The sequence below is a fragment of the Brachyistius frenatus genome, unplaced genomic scaffold, assembly GCF_029030835.1.
Source record: "Brachyistius frenatus isolate BFR_SWC_R1_liver_20210118 unplaced genomic scaffold, ASM2903083v1 Contig_2, whole genome shotgun sequence".
In the NCBI taxonomy this organism is placed as follows: Eukaryota; Metazoa; Chordata; class Actinopteri; family Embiotocidae; genus Brachyistius; species Brachyistius frenatus.
In genome coordinates, this window is record NW_027210601.1 from 3,521,567 (window position 1) to 3,545,406 (window position 23,840).

Genomic DNA, 23,840 nt, shown 5'->3' on the forward strand with positions numbered 1-23,840 from the left:
TGTAAATGTCCTGTAACAGTTGATTTGTAAAAGTTTATAATGACAGAAAAAGATGCAGTAAAGCTGAAATAAATTAAACATCACACAACACAATTCTTACAAGATTTACAATAAGATATTATCTCAGAGGTATATATATATACTTATATATATATACTAGTGCTTCATATTTATAAGAAATAAGAACAAAAGTAAATATGGCACAGACACGATATTCTTGTTCCTCATCTGTTCAACACGTTAGAAATAGAAATAGGAGAACAGGTCACTTTGTCTGTAACGGTCTTCACTGGCAGTTAGACAAGTCGGTTTTAAACGAAATAATGTGCAGTTTCTACAAATACTATTTTCTTGAATATAAAAGGGTTTTTCAGTGATGTTCCTTAAAAGTATCGAGATGGCGATTACTGTATCAGTAAACTAGAAGTGAACCTGAACTTCCGGGGTTTATAGTTAAGTTCATGTTCTGTACTTTCAGTGAACAGAGAAAAATATAATATTATTTTATTTTAAAATCTGTTTTAAGATGTTCCTGACCACAAAAAAAAGGATAACAGAGTTTTCCTCTATCAAAAATGACAGATCTCTGAAAAATGTAAAAATGGAAGGAATTTGTCATGATTTTTTCAAAGTCAAATTAAATGTAGAACTTTGTAAGGTTAAAGAAACTTTAATCATTTAATATCATGTTACCTTTATGGGGGAAAAAAACCACTTCATGCTAACTGATTGGAGAAGACTTTTTCTGTGACTGTGGTGTATGTGCGCACACACACACACACACACACACAGACAGAGAGAGAGAGAGTATATTCCTGCATATTGTAGTATAAGGACCAGAAGAAGAAGGGGACACCGCTCAGACCCCAAAAACACAAAAACAAACAATAAAGTCCAAATTGGAATTCAGTGAGGAGTGAAGCCACAAAGGTTGTTTGTGTCCCAGCGAGCAGCGACAGTGGGGTGAAGGGTTGTGGGTAAAGCTCACTTCTGAGGTTCCCAGCCAACTTGGCACGCCTTTTCAACTTCTCCTCGCCCCTCTGTCTTCTCATTGTGCGGACAAAAGCAATCTTGTTAAGTCCTGAACCGACTGTTCAGTCATTACCGATATGTTTTGTGTAAATCATCATCTGTTTCCTCTCAAATTCTGGCAGCGGAGTCATCGCACGACGATTCACAGTATGTAAACTGTGCCGCACGCAATCTGGAAAAATGTTTTGTTTACGTCCTATTACAAGAATCTGGAGAATAAAAATTCATTATTCTAACACAATATATTCCTGTAGTTTCATCTGAACAAAAAGATCATCTTGTGCAGGTTGTGAATGTGAAATTCTTTAATAATTAATTTAATTTGAATATGACAACAAAGTGCTGATGAACAGAAACAACTTTGAAATTAAATTTATCATTTAGGTCATATATCAAGTAAGACTGACACTATTTGCTGGTTAAAGCTCCTCAAATGTGCATATTTACTAATTTTCTAACGTTTGTATCATTATAAATGAACTATATTCAGGTTTGTTTTACACTTAATTGATCAGTTTGAAAAAATAATTTTGGGTATTTTTAACTATTTTCTGACACCTAATAGACTAAATAATTTATTAAGCAAATAGTATAGATAAATGTATAATGAAAATATTCTTAAAGTCTTGTCCTTGTGGCATTTTATAGACTAAAATATAATCTACAAATCTCAAAAATGACCAGTAAAGTAATCCATTATGAGAAAGTTTAGCAGCACAGCTACGATAATTACTCCTCACTCCTCTCCCTGCAGTTCACACCGGCAGTCATTTTCGGGCGTCAAGCACCTCACACTTCGGGTTTGAGGAGGTGGGCCCTCAATTAGTGAGCCACGCGTCCCGTGGAAGAAAGAGGAACTCCATAAGGAGTCTGTAAAGACTGGCCTCCGTTCACTCTGCTTTGACCCTGCCACCTCGGGGTCACAGGCCACAACACACTCCCATCTGGAGCCGTGTTATCGGCTCTATGACAAAGAGGCCGGACACCGAACTCCTGCATTCAGGCTGAGCTGTATGAGGCTATTCAAGGCCTGAGAACTGTGGTCTTGCTCCAGCAGAGACACTTCTCTGCACATCCACCCAGCTCCACGAGTCCAACCTCAACCTCTGATCAGCACAGATAATATGAGGCTGTCTTTTTTTAATTGAGCTGAAACATAAAGGCAGGAGGGCTGCACGCCTATACTGCCCACCGGGGGAGCAGCCTGGAGCAACTATACAGCTGTATGTTTGACCAGTGAGCAGCACTAATGTGGAGCTGTTCCAAGATGAATGCCTTGCTCAGTGGCAGAGCTGGGGGAAAAAAGTGCTTCCCATTCACCATCTGAAACCAGTGAAAATACAAAATATTAACAATAACAACGTATGAGAAGTTTTTCGCCTGTTTAATGCAGATCTTAAACTTTTTATTAACTGATTACACACTCTCGTCAAATTTGAATGGATTTCCATTTTATTATACTTCACAATTCAGAGGTAATTATTGCAGTTTTTACTCTGCATTTATTCTAATAACTTTGGTGACTAATATCTTGACTATATTCTATATTATTCATCAGAATTTTCATATTAATTATGATGTTTTAATATCTGTTAAAATGAGACTTTATTGATCCCTGGGGGGAAACTTACAAGCTACCCTGCAGCCCTTCTTTCTCTGTTGCGACATCAAAGTAACTTGCATAAATAATTATAACCCAATAATATTCTTACACAATGACACAATTCTGCACAATGAGTACTTTGACTTTTAGTACTTTTAAGTAGAACTTTGTTCACTGAACTTTTTTCACCACTGCACAAAACACAGACATTTCAGGGTTAATGATGCAGTTGGGAATTCATCTGTTGAATCGCCTGGCACAAACAGACATCTTTAAATCATTTATGTGCAATCCAACCCCCCACCCCCCCAATTTTTTTTTTTTATTTTTATTTTTTTTTAAATTACGTTTTCTTATATAAACAACAGATGACAGCAGTGGACTCTGCTTATTAAATAATTTAATACAACAAAATGGGAGACTATTTTTCAGCTGACCTAACAAGATTAATTGATTCATGTCTTAAGCATAAGCAGCAGAACTTCAGGCTCTGGCATTGGCTGATGTTTAGTTGACTTTCCATCTTTAGTTACAAATTAAAGGGATTAAAAAATATTTGATAAAGAATAATAACAGGTTCTATGTCAAGTCTAATATTATACCCAGTTGTCTGTATGTGGACATAATGGAGCAGGCTGTTAGTATAACTGTTTTATATTAGCCAGGGGGATTCTTTTATTTCAGCTGCAAATTATCTCATTCACTTTCATCACCTACAAAAGACTGCACATTTTATATTTGGTAAGTAGAGAAAGCCCACAAAGAATCACAGCACACCCAGTTACAAAAGTGATGACGCTTGTACAGTCTAATACCATTTTTATGCAACTGTATGCAGCCAGTAAGAAATGCAAATCAAAGTGGGCTCCAAACAACATATATTTAACCTAAATCTATTCTCCCTGATAAAGTCCATGTCTGCAGTGTCTCTGAGGAACAACTCGTGAAACAGGCATGTTTGTTTCCGCTTTTCTGTTGTTGATATGGCAGTGATCAACACATTTTGTGAGGGATCAGCTGTGAAGTCAACACGTTCTTCCCTGACATTTTGCCATCCAGTTTCGTACAAGTCCAACAAATCGTGGCACAGTGATGCCATCTGGTGGCAGAATAACCGTTGAGGAAAATTACTTGTAAATCTGTGCAGAAATATGTGAAGAATTCAGGATGAAACCTGAACAGGTGCGTGGCCTCAGCATGGAGCACTTGGTGTGTCAACCAGGCTTCTCTCGGATAAATATTCATTATTACTTTATCAAGCAAATTCGTAGCACTGACAACGTCATGTTTTTAAGCGACCATTCTCAGATGTGCTCAATGCAGGACCCTGTTTTAATGCTTTTCTGCCTTTTCTGCACACAAACGCTCACAACGCCAAAGGACACTTGCCTTCCCTTCTCCTTTTTCACTACACACTTAATAGGTGTTGATATTTTGACCCGCGACAAACTCACGTTTACAAACATAAATCTACTTACTTTCTGCGTCCCTCCTGTTTTCCCTCCATTTTCCAACCAAGTGACGAAACCGTGACGCAACATTCGCGCGGCTTGTGATTGGGTGTGGGCGGACCTGCGCACAGGTAGATTGATCACCTTATTTGACTTGGCATGTGGTTGTTGTTTAACGTCAGTTTCCTCTGTGACTGTTATAGTCTGTGTGAGACTTAAAGATCCAGGTTCACTGCTTCTCAGTTTTTATTTTGTAAATTTACAAAAAAAAAAAAAAAAAAAGTACAGCATCAGCTGAAATGGGTCCTGAATTATTTGCAGACTTCATGTCTTATAAAACTGTGTCAAAATAAATTGCACCCAAATGGTGTAAATTCCTAAAGGTTGTCAAATTACCACAAACTAACACAAATGTATTATAATTTAAGTAGAAGAGTTCTGGTTTCACTGACCTTGGAGGTATCAGGATATATGTTACAGAAGGGGAGATGTGGGGTTAACAGGTTAACCTGTATGAAAACCTCAGAAAGTAAGCTATGTCTTGCTAAAAAAAAAAGTGGGACCAAGTGATCAAATGGGACACAGCTTTGGAAACACAAGGGGGGGGGGGAGCTTTCTGGGTGCAGTGGCCACATAAGACACCAGACAATACACAAAAAAAGATATAGTACAGTAGTTTATGTTTACACAGGGCTCGGTTATATATTTATAATGTCAGTGTTTGGCAATTAATCCACATGAAATGAAGCCACCACACAGTGCTGAGGGTAAAATAAGAGCGTGATTTATTCTTTGCTCTGTTCTACAGAACTTTATTACAACATAAAGCTGAAGAACAAAACTGTGTCTGCTGGAAATCAAAGGTTTCGCTGAAAAAAATGCGGACAGCAATCACAAGTGTGAAAACTACTATATGTACAGCATTTATTGACCGTTAGTTTTAGATTGAGTTTGTACTTTGGAGTTGTAGGATTCTTTGATAAAGTAGGAAAATAGGAACATGTTACAATAAAATTTAAATTGGATGAAAGTGTCTTGAAGATTTTAGCACCATGAGACACAATGAGACCGGTAATTGATGTAGATTTTGACCTGACAACATAGTAATAAAGAGTCCACACATTTACTTTAGAGTCAAAAGGACTGATCGGGTAATCAGTTTAAGTGCAATAACCATTTAAAATCTATTTAACCAAATACAGTAAAAATATCTTAAAGGACAAGAAATAGGAACGTTTAACTTCCTGTCTGTGCTCAGACTCACTCTGATTGGCTGATAAGAGGCTTCAGTTTGTGTCTTTATTCTTCTGTGGTTCATTTTGTCTTGTTTGAGCATTCATTGGTAAAAGAACTTGACCCTACACCTTGTCGTGTTACAGTAACAGAGTTGAAAGGAAACGAGTCAAGAGAAGCAGGTCTGCCTTTTAAAACCTGATGTTCCAGTACTGCAGAATATCTTTACTGGCCTCAAAGTCATCTTCAGTTGTAGCAAAGTTGATGTCGGTGGGTGACGTCACCTCAGGGTCCAGCGTAGGGCCTCCAGCCTCTGAGGAGAAAAAGGTTTTAGTGTTTTAATCCAGTTTCTTTTGTTTTGGTTTTCTTCTTCTTCTGAATCTAATAATCAATTCACATCAGCCACAGAATAAAAGAAGATTATTGATGGTTCATTTCATGAAGGTTTTTTTTAATGGATTATAAGGATAATCTCAGATTTTACCAGCGATGCACTGGATCTGTGGTCTCTCCCAGTTGCCTCCAGACAGACATCTGACCAGAGGGTTTAGTCGTTGCTGGAAACCCTCTGTGCAGTGATAACGTACGACCGCATTGGTCTCGTATCTCTGTCGAGTTTTTCCGAATGTGGAGGTATTGCGGACCTTTGGTGGTGGACCACAAGAGGCTGTTGGAAGAGCATCTTTCTTTAGGCCACATAAAGAATTAATCTCTGATCTATTATGATGTAACAGCTCGAAACAACCACACGAGGGAGATAAAACCCTTCTGCAGTAAAAGAGCTGTAACATGCGTTTTCATCCTCATTAATGTGACTCACAGGTGCCTTTCTTGCAGGTGTATGAGAGGTGATAGTTGCAGGGTACGTCACTCCAGCGCCCGTCATCGTGCCACACCATCACCACACAGTCTTCTCCGGAGAGGAAGTAGCTGTCTGGCTGCCCTCTATACCAGTTCTCATACAGCTGTAAAGATGCAGAGAAAATATATGATCATAGATTTATGTACTTGCATGCAATAATTAGAACAAAATGTATGGAAATGTAAAGTGTGTCCATGTTTATGTCAGGCAAAAGACATTCTTTACAATTCTCTGTTTGACAAAATGAAATCTATTCAGCTTTGTTTTTGTTTAACAATAAAACATGAAAGATAAAAAAAAAAAAAAAGGTACAAAAACAATATAATTAACCTGGATGCAGGCTTTCTAAAGGGCTGAATTTTTTTTTTACAATATCCTGTTAAAGTAAGTAAAAAGTAAATGAGAGCAACCCCACAAATACTTACTCTCAAAAATAGGAAAAATTGAATAAATTAAATGAAAGTGCAAGTAAAAATATCAAACGTTTGATTTGATTCGATGAGTTGTTTTTTTTAATATAATAATCCTCTGCTTGGACATCCTCCTTTATCTATCAGCAGTGTTTATCTTCTGTGATGTAGTATGCAATTACATAACTGTAACCTGCAATCAACTGTGTTTCTATGACATTCCTCACCAGTGGGTTGCCATCAGACCAGCGGAAATCATCCTCAATGGTTTTATCATTCAGGCCGGTCCACTGGTATTCTTTGTAGTTGCCTGATGAGGAGGACATAACATTCAATAAATTAATAAATAAAAATCCCACATTTATATCAAACCATGTCTCATTTCCTACATGTATTTGTTGGTCTCAACCTACTGTTGATGTAACTCTGTTCCTCAGGGGTCATGATGGAGACCAGATGAGCTCCCTGCATGCGACACTGCTGCTCTGCGACCTCCCAGCTCAGACGCTGGCTGAAGTGTCGGTAGCAGAAACCGTGAAATTTATCCCAGCCTGTTTCACATCGCTCCAGGTCTGAAAAAAAAAATCCCACAGCAGGAGACAGGTCAAACGAGACAAACAGTCTTTAGATGTCTCAGTAGGTTACGACCCCTCCCTTTCTACTTGTTGTGGCTCAAGCGGCCTCTTGAGCTGGCAGTCAGGGAGGCTCGTTAAGGTGATGTGGTGGTACCTGTGTTGGCCTCTACCAGTGCTACAAATACCAGCCTGGTTTCATTGTGTCTCTCTCTCCTCGGCTCCACATCTCCTGGTTTGGTTCGGTTGACTTAACCTTTCACCTTCAACACTTGCATACATATTTATCACCCATCCATGCATTACATTCACCACTGATGCTACTCATCTTCACACCTCATGTTTCTTTTATAGTTTAACTTTGTTAATTTTAAATAAAACTCTCCATTGGCATTTCAACCTGTCTCTTCTCCCCTCCTCTTTGTCGCAAGCACTGAGCCGGTTTGTGACATGTCAGTTTAGTGGAAATTGTTGATTGGTTTGAGTTTAACAGCAGAGAGCTCACCAGTCTGACAGAGGTCTCCTCCGTATGTTGGCAAACAGAGACATTTAACCTTCCCACCTCGGTCAGTGCAGGTACCTCCATTGAGACAGGGGTCGTCCAAACAGGCGTCTGAAACACAACAGAGGGCCACTTCAGATCAATCTACAGCTGAAACCATATAGCAGAGGACGTGTATGTCATTATTCAGACATATTTTAATTTCATGAAGCCTGTGAGTATAATTAGTGCATCAAAAGAAATTTGAAACAATATTTAATGATGTCTGAAGCATTGCTAATCATTTCTGTGTGAACCACATGGTAAGTTAAATGCTTATATATGCTTACATTAGTTAAATGATTGTAAAAAATAATAGTGTTTCGCTAGTGTATCACTGGATGCTTCTACAGATGAAAGGACATCAGGATCCATGTGAGCCAACAGATGGCAGCAGAGAACAAGCTTTTCAGCGTCACACGAGGACAAAGTCCTCAAATCCTCTTCTGGCTTCTTTGGTGCATCCCTGACACTTCTGTGTTCATTTCTTCTTTCTTCTTCTTACACTCTATATCAATAACAAACCTTGAAAATAATTTTTGTGTGAGGTGTAATCCAGACATGGGGCTCCTATGGCTCTCTGATCAATTTAAAAAAGGCCACTGGTCAGTCCAGGAGATGTTCGTCTGATTTAAAAAGGTGTGGCGACTTTAAAATAAATTGTATTTTGTTTGCTAAAACATAACATGTCAACAAAGTATGTTTGGAAAACAATGTTCCTTTGTAAATGCAAAGGCATTTTGAATAACCATGTTTTTATCTTCTGCTCTCCATTAAAGGTTCAGTGTTTAGGATTTAGAGGGATCTATTGGCAGTATTGAATTATAATCTTTATGCTTGTGTTTTCATTAGTGTATAATCGTCGGAAACTAAGAATCTTTGTTTTTATTTCCTCACAATGAGATAACAAAATCATATCTACACAGGGAGCGGGTCCTCTTCCATGGAGTGCGCCATGTTACACCACCATGTTACACCGCCATGTTTCTAAAGAAGGCCTGAGTGAACCAAACACTGAACTTCTGAGCTGTTCCTGTGCAGAAAGAAGCTATTGTTCACTTTGGTGATGGTTATTACAGTATGTCAACTATTGGGACAAAGGCTGATGGCATTAGGTGGTTGGTGTTCCTATAGAAAATCAACTGATGACATTATTTTATTTTGATTAATTCCCACTATTTTACCTTGTAATTCACAAACAGAGTTTTGCATTAATTCTTTCACAAAAAGCCCCCAAAAGGCCCACACAGGATTATTGTTTATTTTCTGATTTTGGTTGCTGCTGGTTATTACAAAGATCGTAATTTGGGAGAAATTCATCGGTCACCTCATCTGACAGCTCTCCCATGTGTACTCATGCTGGAGTGACCTACTTCGACCCTTTTCTATGTCTTTATGTTACAAACCCTCTATATGTATGAGTCATTGTACAAGAGAAATACAGCACCTCTTGGCTTCTGGCTATGTGTCACCATCAGATAACAGTTGTTTAAAGTCCTGAGGAGAAAAGATGGGTTGGAGTTTCGTTTTGTTTTTCTAAATTTGTAAAAAGAAGGTAAAATGAAGGCATGTGTGTCCAAGCTGAAATTAAACATTTTACAAGTGAATTTGGTTTATTTTCTTCCTTTGACACCCTGTAAACACAGACTCTGTGTCGTCTGTCATTATGCCCACACTCGCATGCTGCTCTTTTCAGAAACCTCTGTACGGGTCAGTGTGTGTAAGAAAGGTAATCACTGCTTTACACGAGTCAAATGAGAATCAGATGCAGTCAGAGAAAAAACGTCATTCTATTTTGCTGAAGAATACACAACTGGTGAGAGGAAAACCATTGAGGAGCCTTTTAAGTCTTAAGTATGAAAAAATTATAACTTGGACAGTGACCCATGTTGGCATCTCTATAATAGTCAAAGATTGTTTTCATTTACATTTCAGCAGGGACCCGGTTTCAAATATATATTTACATTATTCCTCTCTCTTCCATTCCCTTCCCTTCCCAAAAGCACAACAATAAATTGCATGAAGGTGATAATGTGAGGTTGGTAATTTGAATTACTGAATGAGGGATTTCTTTTCCATTGTGTTTTCTTCCGCTCTAAAAACAGCTGAGTCTCCAGCATTTTACACCATGAATAGTCCAACACATAAAGGTCACTGCTCCCCAAATTAAGGCTTAATGGAGGTGCTGATTAAATGTGGAAAAAAAGGAAACGCTTCTGCATGCTGCAGTCTGTGCAATACTTCTGAGGCAAATATTTTGGATGATTGAAGAATGTCTCATGAATTGCAGTTTAATCATTTAAATTGTATCAATTAGAGAAAGCAGACACAGACTCACATTAGAAATGTCTCCTGCAATAAAAGTATTAGTTTTACAGTGATGGTAAAAAAATTGTGAGGTGGCTACGTTTGAGACTGGGTTGCCAAACAAGGAAGTCAGGTGACGGAGTATGAAGAGTTGAAAAGTCCAAATGCGTGGCTTTCATCTAAGAGAGTTGTTTGAGTAGTGTACGTTAAGCAAGTAACTCACTATATCTAACGTACCTTGACATAACTGAACCTAATTTAACGTACGTAACCTAACCAAGTACTTTTAGTGCCTAAACATAACCAAACTACAACTGTGTAAAGACAAACATAGGCATCTCACAATTTTAGAGCGCTTATTGTGAAAGCAATACGTTTTGCGCTGTGCACCAATGTAACTCTTACATATTTTGATGTGAGACTGTGTTGTGATATGAGTAAAACAATAACAAATAAAGTTGCACTTCAACATTGGATCAATCTTAGCTGGATAATAGTTTTAAGTTTCACCAAGCAGCAGGTGTCGATAAATCTGACATTGTGTACAGCATCTTTCCCATGTAGAATGCCTTACAACATTTTGTTATATTAAAAATAATTCATGTCCCAAAATACAGGATATTTGCTGGATTAAATATATGCTAATTTACTGTGTATTGTTTTGTCAACAGATGTAAAAGAACTTCTCCGAAAATCTAGTTGAAGTTTTTATAATTCTTCTAGTCTAAAATATCAACAACTTCTTCAAATGACACAAAAAACAAATTGTATGAAAGCCAATTTCTGCACACAAATGAAGTGAAGAAAATTAAATTAAGTTTGCATTCTAGAATCAAAAATATTAAGTTTGAATCAAATTGATGAGGAATGCAGTCAAAATTAACTATGAGAATTTTTAGTCTTTTCATTATTTTTTTGGTTATTGTTTCGGTTTTGTTTTCTTCTCAGAAATGAGCTTCCATACAATGCATCACTGTCCGTAGCTGCCCTTTTGGATTGTATGTGTGCAGTAGATACTACTCTGTCATTTTTAAACTAAAACGCAGAAACCAAAGGAAAAAATATTAAGAATAGATTAATCAACTAGTGGTGAGACAAGAAACAAATATAGATTAGTTGTCTTTATCAGTATTTGACCTAAAAACACAATACAAATCTTGAACGATCATGATTGAACAACAGATCATGACTTCAGAATGGAACATTAATGACCAAAGAACATTTCTAAACATGTTACTAAATCCCACCTCTTACAACAAAGCAACACCGAACATATTTTGTGCTTTTAAACATAATAATAATCTGTGCTTCTGGTACTAGACTGACTAAAAAAAAGTAATAAAAGTAAAACCAAAAAATACCAAGAAAGACAACAGTTAACACTTAAATGTAAAGTATTACTGCAGTTGCATTGGTCAGTGCTGTTAACATTCAATGTGATTGCTGCTACATTCCAGAGACAAATCAAGTCCCTTATTGAGTTACTTTCAGATTTATGGAAAGGACATTGTTGGATTTGATACTTAGCAGGAAGAAAATTATTGCAGAATAATTTGCACTATTTTGGAGCAAAGATCGATTATTTACAAATAAAATCTAATGATCAACATCCTGATTTAAGGTTCACCAAGGCCTATAACCATCACTCTCACAGGAAAAAATTGTCGAAGAAGCGCTAAAATACTCATACCAGTATATTACTTCACAGAAGTCAATCTTTGGATGAGGGAGACAACATCATGCACAACGATACTGGACTGTCGACAAATGTCAAATGGGAGCTGTCCCAGTGTGAGTATCTTGGAGGGTAGAGTGGAGATCACAAGGAGAGCAATGAGGAGTGTGTGAGGGTGAAGCGGGAGGAGTCAGAGGGGTAAGTGGGCTTGCTGAGACAACAAGTGAAACAAACGGGGGGAAGTCGTTTGAAAAGCAGGAGGGGTGTTTTACAGAAAAATGGAGTAGAGGCAAGTTGGGCAGAGGACAGACCAGGGGATTTTAGTGCATCATTGCGTTGAGTAGGAAGAGGACGGTTAGGCTGATGAGAGTGGCTTTAACATTACCTGAAGATTTCCCTGTACCGCCTACAGCTGCCCTCTCATTGGGCAAGATAAGCAGGGTGGGTGGCTTGGTGAGACTAATCTCAAAATCCACCAGACCGTGATCCACTGGTGGTATGGTCATCTTCTCTGGTTCAGCTGTCTCGTGGAGAACTTTGGGTGTCGTCGTGGCCGGACTCCATGTTTGTCTAGACCAGTGTGTGGTGGTGGTGATGGTGGTGGTGGTCGTCTTCGCGGAAGCAGCAGTGGACTTTGTACTCAGGGAGGAATCTGAAGCTGCAATGGAGGGGGTTTTACGGCTGTACTCATGATCGTTCAGAGACTCTTGGGGTCCAGCGGCGGTGGTCATCAGAGCCCAATCAGATGTTTGAGAATTGAGAGGAATGACGGTAAAGTCCTCAAGGGTAGGGGAATCATTAACGTCTCCTTCAAAGGTTGGGGCAACATTAAGGTCTTCTTCAAAGGTTGGGGCAACAATAGCTTCTTCATCAAAGGTGGGGGCAATGTTAATGTCTTCTTCAAGGGTTGGGGCAATGGTAATGTCTTCTTCAAGGGTTGGGGCAATGTTAATGTCTTCTTCAAGGGTTGGGGCAATGGTAATGTCTTCTTCAAGGGTTGGGGCAATGGTAATGTCTTCTTCAAGGGTTGGGGCAATGGTAATGTCTTCTTCAAGGGTTGGGGCAATGGTAATGTCTTCTTCAACGGTTGGGGCAATGGTAATGTCTTCTTCAAGGTTTGGGGCAGCATTTGCTTCTGCTTCAAGGGTTGAGGAAATGTTAGCTTCTTCAAGGGTTGAGGAAACGTTAGCGTCTTCTTCAAGGGTTGAGGAAACATTAGCGTCTTCTTCAAGGGTTGAGGAAACGTTAGCTTCTTCTTCAAGGGTTGAGTTAGCTTCTTCAAGGGTTGGGGCAACCTTAGCTTCTGCCTTAAGGACAAGATTTGGGATAATTTCAACTTCTTTTTCCACTGAAAAGGAAATGTTGGCTTCTTCTCCAAGAGTTGGGGAAACTTTAATTTCTTCTTCAAGGGTTGGAGCTACTTTAATGTCTTCTCGAAGGGTGGGATTAATTGTACCCGGTTCAGATCCACTTGCCTCTTCATAAGCACCGGTCACAGTATCCAAATACACTCTGTAACCTGATGTTCGATACCGTGCTGTGGTGGATTCAGTAGGTGAGTGAGAGGTGTTCGAGACCACTGGAGACTCAGTGGTAGCTAAACTTACTTCAGAAACTAGCTGGTCTTCAGACTTTGTTGAGTGCAGATTTGTTTCCTCACTTTCCATGTTGAGTGTGTCTTCAATTTCTAAGCTTGTACTTCCCTCCTGTCTAGAAATGGGAGACTCCCACAGCTGTGGCGCTGTGGACAGGACTTCCAAAGCAATTTTGTCAGAAAGGCGAGACCCAGAGGACATGGTTGCATCTGGACCTGCAGTCAGGGGTTCAGTCGGAGCGCTGCTAGCAGAGACAGAAGAAGATGGGTAGGAGTTGACACCGGAAATGGAGCTGACTGCTTCCACATCACGGTCCCTCTCTGGAAAGGAGTACAAAACATTTTTGGAGTTGTAAATACATATATTAAAGGAATAACAGGTAATAGGAATAACATGCTGGTGGCAGAGAGTAGAAAATCGTGACAAGAAGGCAATTCTTTTAAGATAGTAATGTTTGTCTTTTTGTTAGACTCAGAAAAGGCTTCACATACCTTGAGAGGTATCTCCAGACCCATCCATGACGACCCACGTTGAGGTTAGCGCCTCAATGGTGAACTTGGTTGTTTGGGCTAGTTGTGTGAGAATTGTTCTTTCTTCTTCTGAGGCCTGAGTTGTGAGTGACATCTGCAAAGGATCTTCTACTGCGGCCTCCTGAAGCAAGGGGTCAAGGGTGATAGGGGTTCCCGCCCAGAGAGTCTCCTCTTGAGTATGGTTGCTGTCTGTCTCAGTGTAATTTTCTTGTGATCTGTTTAAAGTCAGGTTGGTTTCCTGTACTTCTTTGGCCTGTATCAGCTTCTCTAATGGCTCTGTGTCTAGGATTGTCTGGTTCTGAGTGTGAGGTTCATATGTGGTACTTTCCAGCTCAGATTGGTGAAAGGTGAAGCTCAGGTTCTGGTGGGAGTCTGTCTCGTTGTAAACACTGGGCAATAATGACTTGTTTTGTGGAGAATTGTAGGTTTCTGTGCTGCTGATTGTGCTGTTCATCAGTGCTGTGGGATGCTGGGAATTGTAGCTCATTTCTGTTGGAGGTAAAGTTTCGTCAGATGGCTGAATGAGATCCAGCGTAGATGTGGTGTTGATGGGAGACTCTGTGATGTCTGATATAATTGTTGAGTCTATGTCGACTTGGTTTTCTTCAGTAAAAGGGACAGGGATCAAAGGCAAAGATTCAAGCACACTTTGGGCCTCTCGCTCCACTTGTTCTTCTTGTTGGTTCAGATGAAGTTCTTGATCTTTTTCCAGCAGAATAACAACATTTTGTTCAACGTCTTCAGGTTCTGTGGCCATGTAGTCCATCGGCGAGTCAGTGGAAGTGTTTCTGTTTTCTGTATAGGGTGGGTAAGCAATTAAAAATCTGTTTTAAGAAGGTATGATTATGACAATTTTGTCCATCTCCTTGAAGTTATCTTCAAGCACGGATTGCTTTAGTGTGACGTGAATAGTTTTCTATTATGACTAGTATAACTGAGTCATAATAAACAGTTTGCATTTACACCAAATGTCATTTTAATGTTATCTAATATAAACATATTTTTGAAGCACGAGATGCTCACCTTTGAAACAGTAAACGTCATGAAGGCTGGACAGCTCTGGGAAACCAGTTTGGTTGCTGAAGCGGTAGACAGTTTTGACGCCTGCCTGAGACCCTCCGCAGCGGTCCCTGGGGGTTATGATGGGGTAGCGCACGCTGCCGTCAGACAGCCACCCGGGACTGCAACGGTCCAGTCCTTCACTCCACGCCAAGTACAACTGTGCTGTTGTAGCCAGCTCTGCCCCTGCAGCTCTGCAGTAGGACTGTGCTTCGGCAAATGATAAGTGCTGCGGGATGTTCTCATGGAACATCTCCCCTACAAACACACAATATTTTCAATATTTTTTTTTACCATATTTATAATATATTGGACACTAGCTTGGATCATCAAGTTTATTGTGTTTATAAGTCGATAAAGTCCAAGCAAAACTTTGGGGTGACTGATTTTAGCTTATCACAGATATATCTGTACATAGTGGGTGGTATGTTGGCTGATGAGAAACATGAAATTGCAGCACAGGAATGAAACACAATTATGGAGATTGTCCACCACATATCATTAAGGTCATTTTGCAAGTGTAAAATGTCCTATGTAATTCACATCTTACACAAATTTATCACACTTCTATAGTAAACAAATTAAGAGAAGGGCAAAAATGTTTTGATAAATCATAGCAGATATGCGGTTATTGTAGTTTTTAGGTTCTTAAATACTAATATCAGTACTGGTTCACAAAAATCTAGTATTTAGTAGTGAAAATTATTTTAATATTATGATTCATACCATCAATTTTTTCTATGTAACAATAAGCATCAAATAGATCATCTGGATCCATTGTCCCATAGTTTCTCACTCCTGGTTGCCCTTCCATGTCACCGTGGCAACCTTCACGGGGCACTTGGATTGGGTACCTGCACGAAAAACAAGCAGCTTTTCTTACATGAAAGTAACATGTGCAACATACAGCTACAGATGTTTCTAAAGACAACAGGTGAATCAGACAGAATGAACAACAGATCTAGTATATTGCCAAGATCAGGTGCAGTCTTCAAAGCGAAGGTTTGAGTATTTGTGTAGTTTACCTGACAGACTGGTCTGCCAGCCAGCCTGCATCACACTGCTCGTATCCATCATAATAAGCTGCCAGCAGCTGGTCAGGAGTGGCAATTTGTGCCCCGATGGCTTCACAGGCCCTCTGAGCCTGATGGAAAGTAAAGGCATACCTGCCCAAAGCATCTCTGTAGTGGAACACAACACCTAAACACACACAAAAATGTACATATTCACATACTAACAAAATTACTGCATATAAATAACACGTGCAAAATCTGATCTCTTAAAAACAGCATCTTACTAATACGACAGACAATTGAAAACAGCTAAGGACACTCAAAATTATAATCTCTCCCACACTTTAATGATGATCTGTGTTTTTCATTGTGCTACCTTTGACCTTGAGTTGCATGAGGTCGCTGGCATCCTCCAGGCCCTGCTGCACCTCACAGCGATAGTGACCCGAGTCACTGGAGCGCAGATCTCCCAGCCAAAGTGACAGATCGTCAAGGGAGGAGGTGTAGTTGAGCAATGCGGCACGGTCCCGGTACACCTCGTTGACCTTCACCCTTTGATCCCGTGCCACCAAGATCAGTGTCTCCACCCCACCGGACACCACTGTCCACTTAACCCGCGGTTCAACAGGGGAGGAAGAGGAGGCGGTGGGTATGGAGGACAGAGACACCATGCAGGGGATGGAGATGGAGCTGCCCAATGGGGCAAAAACCGGACCTGAGTGGGGGATTGTCACCTGGAGCTGCCGCACCTCATCTGCAACCAAAAAAAAAGTCCCAGTCTCTGAGGAACAGAGCGGCGCTGTACATTTGCTGAAAATAGTGAATCATGCTCTAACCTTTAAATGTACTTTTGTATTCTCTGCCTATGAATAGTATTCATTTGGCATATTAAAAATCATGAAGATTTATATGATGAGAAAGAGATAAGGGGAAATGTAGACATACCATAAGCAGATGGAGTTTGGGTGGGAAAAGCCAGAGTAAGACAGAAGACTGCACAGAGAAGTGGAAGAAACTGGAGATGTCTATGGAGAAAACAAAACAAAACACAGTATGAATTCATATAAAATACAGTTGAAACAGATAAAGATTAATAAAATAAATCCTAAAGTAAACTCAAGGAGCAAATGACACAAAGTCAATTTTCAATTTCCACTTTCACACATAATTAACCTTAAAAAGGCAGAGTGATTTCTGTCATTGGAAGTCATGTTTTGTGTTGGTTCAGCTAGTCTAAGCTTGAACACGCTCCATTGATCTCACTAAATTGATATATTGTGATATTAAAGGCCACAACCTTTGTGTTCACCACAGCTTCAACCTACTGTGGTTTAGTGTGGTACACGTGCAGACAAGTAGCTGGGAAATAAGAAAGTCTCGTTGCGATTGTTAGCAAATCTTCTTTTGCAGTTTTGTTATTTATGTTTTCTTTACATAATAGAGTTTAGTAATTCATCTTACCACACAGTTTACATAAAAAATAAAAATGTACATACAGAAGGCAAAAAGGGCCATAAAACAGCAACTATAGATTTTTATTTAAGGAAAATTAAGAAAGAAATGATCTTATATCTTTCTCTTTTATCTATAATATATTCCCACCATAAAACTTGTATTTTTAGGAGATATTGTTAAAAACAATGACAAGCCAATGGCCAAGCTAGCAGCTCTCTGAGGCTCTAATTAGAGCAGCCTTAGTTTAGCTTGTTAGCATCTTAACAAACACTAAAACTGAACGGGAAAGTCTACAAAATTTATTGGTGATCCATCCAATAGTTGTTGAGATATATCAAAAAATAAATTAAAAAAGCTCCCATTTTCAAAAACAAAAACCAGCATGAAATGTATTGCAGGTCTGTAGCTATTGCATTAGTTTTAAATAGGTGTACCTAATAAACTGGCAACAGAGTGCAACCATTATACATGTAGATAAAAAATGGTGACCTGCCAGTTTTGCCTGAACGAAACAACTTTGGAGAAAAATCTCTGTATAAAACACACAAGTCCCACAAGATAGTACAAAAAAAAAAAAAAAAGAATCTCAGAGTTCAACCATGCAACATAAAAGACCAACTTCTCTGGTTTTCAGAGGGAAGCTGAGAGCACAGACTCCTAACCACAAGCCATTCATCACCTCCGGGAGCTAATGACATGGCGTCCTAGCCCAGCGGCACCGTGCCAGCTCTCCGTCACCAGCCTGGCCCTGTTATTAACCCAGTAGGCATGGCAGGACTTCCACAGTGACCTCACGCAACCTCCTAAAGGAGCCCATGATGAAGCTGCAAATGTTCATCCGTCATTAAAAAGTAGCATTCTGGCTCCAGGACTTTTCAGGGCTCAGATAGCGAAGAGTGCCTTTATGGTTCTGAAATGTGGCACAATTTTAACGTGTATATCAACACGTACCTTCCCATTAATCCTTGTTTATAATAATTATGGCACTTTTACCTTCAACTTAACATTGTATGACCTTTCAGTGCTGTCAAATATTCAAAACTACTGAATATTGGATATGTATTACTCAACCATCTACATCTACAGCTGAAATCAGAGAGTGAAAGGTTGCAAGGTTGCATCACAAAGTTAACTGACCAGCAGCAAATTGACTCCTGGTGAAACTAATTCTAAATAAATTTTCTTTATTATTATAAAATTGTGAAAAATGGGAACAAATGGATTTAAAAAAATAACCCAGGTCTTTACTAAAAATGAACTGCACACAGTTTGTACTTTACATATAAGAAATCAACATATAAGCATCAGACATCAAACTACAATTTTAGAAAGCTTCGTTTCATTAAACATCAAAAATGCTTTTCCAAAATCATAACAGCTTAGTTTTATGTTGTGAGTGTTCTTGAAGGAATTGGTTTTAATTTTGTCCAGCTGTGAGAAGCTCTTCTGTTTCTTTTATGCATTGCAGGACAGTTTTATTTTTAGTAAGTATACCGACTGCTTTGAAAATGCCTTATTTTTTTTTTAACTCTTCCAGGTGTGAACACACCAGAAAACATAGTATAGATGTGGGACACAGCAATGGGGTGTGAGAATGAGAGAGCAGCTGAATATAATGAAAATGCTCCTGATATGCCCATGTTGTTTCGAGGAAGTCAGCTAAAACAGTTTTAAACAAGTTCAGACAAAGAAGTTTCAGATTGTTTGACTGTTGCTGATGCCACCAACACAACCAAACTCTTAATGGGCACAAAAGAGGCTCGAAAAAAAATCCATAGCAAAGCTGTCTGTGGGTCTAGGTGAGGTTTTAACACAGTTTTGGCACTTGCACAGCATGAGCTCAACATGATAAAACATTTGTAATTACAAATTATTACAGTAGCTGTTAATCATGTTAAAGCTGAAGAAACAAAGTAAATATTACCAAGGTCAGAGCCGCTGGATCGAGCGAGAAGTTTAACAAGTGCTAACAAAGTTGACCTTTTCTGCATCTGTAAATCAAACACAGCCTTCGTAAGGAGTCGGCACCAACACAGCTCACTAACTTGTGTCAGATTAAATGGCCTTCTTTAATGTCAGAATAACTGTTGTCTGTTTCCTCTCCAGCTGGGTGGACTCCACAGGGCTGGCATCACTATTAGTATTCTTGACAAGAAAACCTCTCACAAAAAGCGTGCAGTGGGCCAAGAGGACAGCTGCACACTGTGCTTTCACTTTATACCCACTCCCTTACAAAAGGCTTCAGGGAAAATTAAAGGACGAAGCACTGGCACACTCGCCTGCTTTTTCTCTTTTCTTTCTCTCGCTCTTTTCATGGATGGAAAAGGAAGTTTTAAACCACTGAGAATCGTTCTGGAGGAGGCTTTGTACAAAAGAAACGGGCCCATTAAGACCCTACACACTGATTCAAATGATTACTGTTGTGACAGTGTGCCTAAATATCGGCTTGTGCATTCAGATCGATGACAGAGGAGAAAACCCTGGTCGCTGCTGGTTATTTTTGTGCCGTTGTTTCGCTGAGGTCTTTGGCCTCGCTGTCACCAGGCGCTTTGTAGTCCTGCTCATTTTAACGAGAGTAACAATGAAGAAAAGTCAAGCTGAAATCAATGCCACCCACTGCATTTAGAGGTCCGCAAACTGCAGCTAATGCATTATCCACAAGGAGGACTAATCCAGTCTCCTCCTCCTGCAGACAAGTACAGTGAACAGCTGCGGACTAACATCTCGGTCATTAGTGGAAAAATACAAATCTGGATTAAATCTGCATTTTCAACTTTAAATTTGAATGGAATAAGTAGTATTCAAGGAACATAAAAATTATGCTAGGATCCCTGTCTGTGCTGCACTAACAAACTCGTGGGTGGCCTCTGCAGTGCTCTGCATCAGGGTCAATACAGACAAACCTCGTCTCCACCAACAAACCAGAAAATGACTCCCGATTCCAGTTTAGGCAGGTCAAACATTTGTGACTGATGTGCTGTGAGCTCTGGAGAGTGCTGAGCTGGATCCATCTGTTTTTACCTTTTAGATTTCAGGCTTATTGGCAAGACTAAAAACTAAATATACACCAGGAATATGCATCATAAGTCACTTAAACAAAGTTACAAGATTATTAAAGAAGGCACCAGGATAAAATTAACTTTCGTCCTATCCAACAGCACAATTAAAGTCAACATAAAGTTGTACTCCATCTTGCAGTTACATTCTAATGTAACTATCGTAACATTTAGCAGGATTAGATCATTTTGAAACTTTGCAAACAAATCACTGTTTTTATATCTTCTTGTTAGAATTTGACAAATAGCTGCCAAAAAGAGCTTATTTCTTAGTTCTGCTCCTGTATGTCTGTGAGGATAACGGTCAGATTTCTAGTGAGCAGCTAGACTGATTAAAAATGTGTAAAGAGGGCAAAATAATTGGCAACAACAATGATCAATTCCTTCCCCTATTTACCTCCAAAGCAAATCCTCCAAATCTGTGTATGCTGATGACATTTGACTAATAACCCAGGACCAGAAAAAAAAAAAAAATCACCAACTAGCCTCCTTAAATAAGAAAAAAACCTGAACAACAATTAAAAATTCAGCACAAATGAACTAAAGCTCAGGCTTCACGTAACTTGACGGGAGTTTGACGGGATGAAGTCCTTTAAGGTAGCTGAGCTAAAGATCAGAAACAACCGAAATCCCCAACTAAGCGTATCAGGGCTGGCCTGCTGTAAACTTCGGTGCAGAGCAGATTGGCCTTTTGTGCTCCACGTCAGACTATTCACTCAGCACCACACCTCTGACTCCCTGCACCATCAAACCTAACACCTCCACACAACCGAAAGGTTGCACTTACTCACAGCAATCCCCACACTATGCAGACTTCTCCAATAAACCAATCGTCTGTCTCCCAACAAGATGGCTGCTTTGGAAACACCACCCACCAGGTGATTCATCACCACCCAGTTCGTCTGGGAAAGAGTCAAGCGAAGTTTCAAATAAACATCTGATCCCAGACCTGACTCAGCAAATCCATGGACAGACCACCGCATGTAGATGACTGGCCTATTATACCCAAGAGGAACCTTTCTGACCTCCTGATTAGATTATGTGACTTCAGGCTCAGGTGGGCTCTGCTTCGGAAGACCGATCACTTTCTCAGTTCAGCACCAACATGGCTACAATTAGGTACCTTCGGTTTTAAATCATTTGTGTGTTTGCTGACAATTAAACCAAGGTAGCGTAAAAGAGGTAGCTGTTGGCAGAATGACTTTCCTTTAAGCAAAGGATTGATGTTTTTATTGCTGCTTAAAGCTTTCCATTACTTGTAAGTCATTCCAGTAACCTTAAACCACGAAAGAGGCATATGCTACAACCCTCGCTGCCTAGCTCACATTGTTGACTTTGGAGTTTAATGGGCTGATCCCAGTTTATTTTCTGGGATTTTTAACAACATTTCCACAGTGAGTGTGAGCTAGGTGAGCTTATGTTTCTGAATTTCAACTCCAACGTCTAGAAAACAGAAAGAAATTGATAGACCATTTTCTGTGTAGATTAAAAAAAAAATAATAATAATAATATGCATGAGTAATATATAATACTCGTTATCGTCTTTAAAGACACAACAACACAAAACATTTCCAACTGCATCAAACTATAATTACGTCATGAAATTATCATTAGTGAATTAGAGGGTTTTTTTTTCTGAACACCCTTAGATACAGCAGTGTCATTGTGTTGCTCTGCCTCATATTTGTTATCCTGATAATCAGGCTGAATTTCCATTGTGTTTTTGATTTCATTATTTATTCTGAACATTTGGATGTGGGCAGCCAGGCTTTAAATGTAGGTCTTAGTCTAACTCTAGCAGCTACAGTCACTGCAGTTTCAGCCACACTCACTACTAATGATCGAGTATCACCAGCTGTACTTCACCTTCATTTCTACAGACTGCCTCACACTTTCTACCATGCTTCATGTTTATCGTTGGGGCAGAGTAACATTTTGTCTCCATTTTCATATGAAATTGCAAGACAACCAAACCAGTGCTTTTTCTTGCTTCACCGGTTAATGTCAGACCAAAGAGTCACAGGACCATCAAACAGAAGAAAGGAAACCTTCAACGTCTGCCTTGTGTTTCTGTGTGCCCTCTGTCTCGCTACCTGTCTATTACTGGCATCCACCCGAGCCCCGAGGTGGACCACGGAGAGCGAAGAGTCTACATAAGCACTTAAGACAAAAAGCAGGTTCCTGTGTCTGAAGGGCACATGAAAGCATGAAAAACAGCATTGAAATGCACTTTTGCAGTAGACTGGATCACATGGTTGCTTTCAATAAATGTAGAGGACAGTAAATCGATTTTAAATAGACGTCATCCTCAATTTTCCTTCATCTCCATAGAAATATCCATGCACATCTATTTGAAAAATCATCACAGGACTCCACAATCATTTCACAACCAAGGATGCTGATGTGGAGAAAATCTTTTCAAAAAACATTCATCTGCCTTAAAGCAGTGTAAGAAAAGAAGATAAAACATTGAACATAGCAAGACATTTTTTTTAATAAAAAGTTATTCTTAAGTGAGTTGCACCAGAACCTGAGCAGGACAGCAACTACTCCAACACGGTTAAGTACAGAGGGTTGCTTTCTGAACAATTTAACATGAAACTGATTTCAAAAGAACTTTGAAACGATCAAACCGCATCAACTGCGCATCATTAAAACAGCAGCTCAAACACAAGCCTACCGGATTGTTCTTAGCAGCATTTCAGCTGATGCAGGATGGACGGACTTCTTGGATGAAACAAGTATTTTCCGTCAGTTCCTCTCAGCTTGCTGCAGTGCGACTGTCCTGTCAGGGGAGAGCGGCTCTCTGGATGCTGCCTGCCCTGCACAGGTAAACGGAAGCTGGGGCTGCTGTCGCACCGACGGACTCAGAGGCTCGCGGAGAAAGAAAGGAGGGAGTTGGGAGAAAGTGACGCCAGATATGAAATCCTGAACTGCCCACTTTTTCAACCAACAATCGGGATGGAGATGACGCATGCCTGTCGGGGTGGGTGGGGGGGTGGATTGGGAGGGATGACATCTGAAACAACCGATGTTATAGGCTATGAAGTGAAGCCTCCACTCAGGAGATGACCTATATGGTTTTTTTTTTTCTGTTTTACTGCAGGGCGACAAATACATTGAGCGTCATTTGGATGAGCCAGGGTGACTTGAGTCAGCGCAGCAGCAGTCCGGAGTGAGTTGCTGATGCTGCTGCAGGTACTAATAATGCAGTATAGTCAGGAAGGATAGGGAAGCTGCCTCTTTTCCTGACTCTGGCTCAGTTTTGAGAGACATTCATACCTTGAACAAGTTTGCAAGCAGTACCAGTATAAATGAGCAGTTTGAATCATCCTGGGGAGGAACAGTCCCTGTAACAGGACACAGCTGGTGCGCCAGCATTTACTCCAATCTGCAGGATGTCTTTGATCAATAAACTGAATGCTGTATGTCAAAGTTTATGAGCT

General features: G+C 39.8%; 1 protein-coding gene across 1 annotated transcript; it reads right to left on the reverse strand.

Annotated features, from left to right (window-relative positions):
- Positions 1-4,848: 4,848 nt before the first annotated feature.
- Positions 4,849-23,324, reverse strand: LOC138618363 (brevican core protein-like). The gene is made up of 14 exons (XM_069694080.1): positions 23,075-23,324; positions 16,829-16,908; positions 16,260-16,637; positions 15,896-16,070; positions 15,597-15,724; positions 14,835-15,128; positions 13,773-14,606; positions 12,072-13,601; positions 7,669-7,776; positions 7,005-7,163; positions 6,819-6,901; positions 6,140-6,284; positions 5,804-5,986; positions 4,849-5,632 (listed from the first exon to the last, which is right to left on the reverse strand). The coding sequence occupies exons 1-14, from the start codon at positions 23,092-23,094 to the stop codon at positions 5,511-5,513; spliced, it is 4,239 nt and encodes a 1,412-aa protein (XP_069550181.1). The 5' UTR covers positions 23,095-23,324; the 3' UTR covers positions 4,849-5,510.
- Positions 23,325-23,840: the final 516 nt, after the last annotated feature.

Excerpts from the sequence above, each read along its gene's own strand:
- LOC138618363 (XM_069694080.1), bottom strand. The coding sequence starts at position 23,094 with ATGCTGCTAAGAACAATCCG. Across the intron at positions 6,285-6,818 it reads GGTCTGATGGCAACCCACTG|CTGTATGAGAACTGGTATAG; the intron begins GTGAGGAATGTC and ends GCATCTTTACAG. Across the intron at positions 5,987-6,139 it reads CACCTGCAAGAAAGGCACCT|CCTCTTGTGGTCCACCACCA; the intron begins GTGAGTCACATT and ends CTCTTCCAACAG.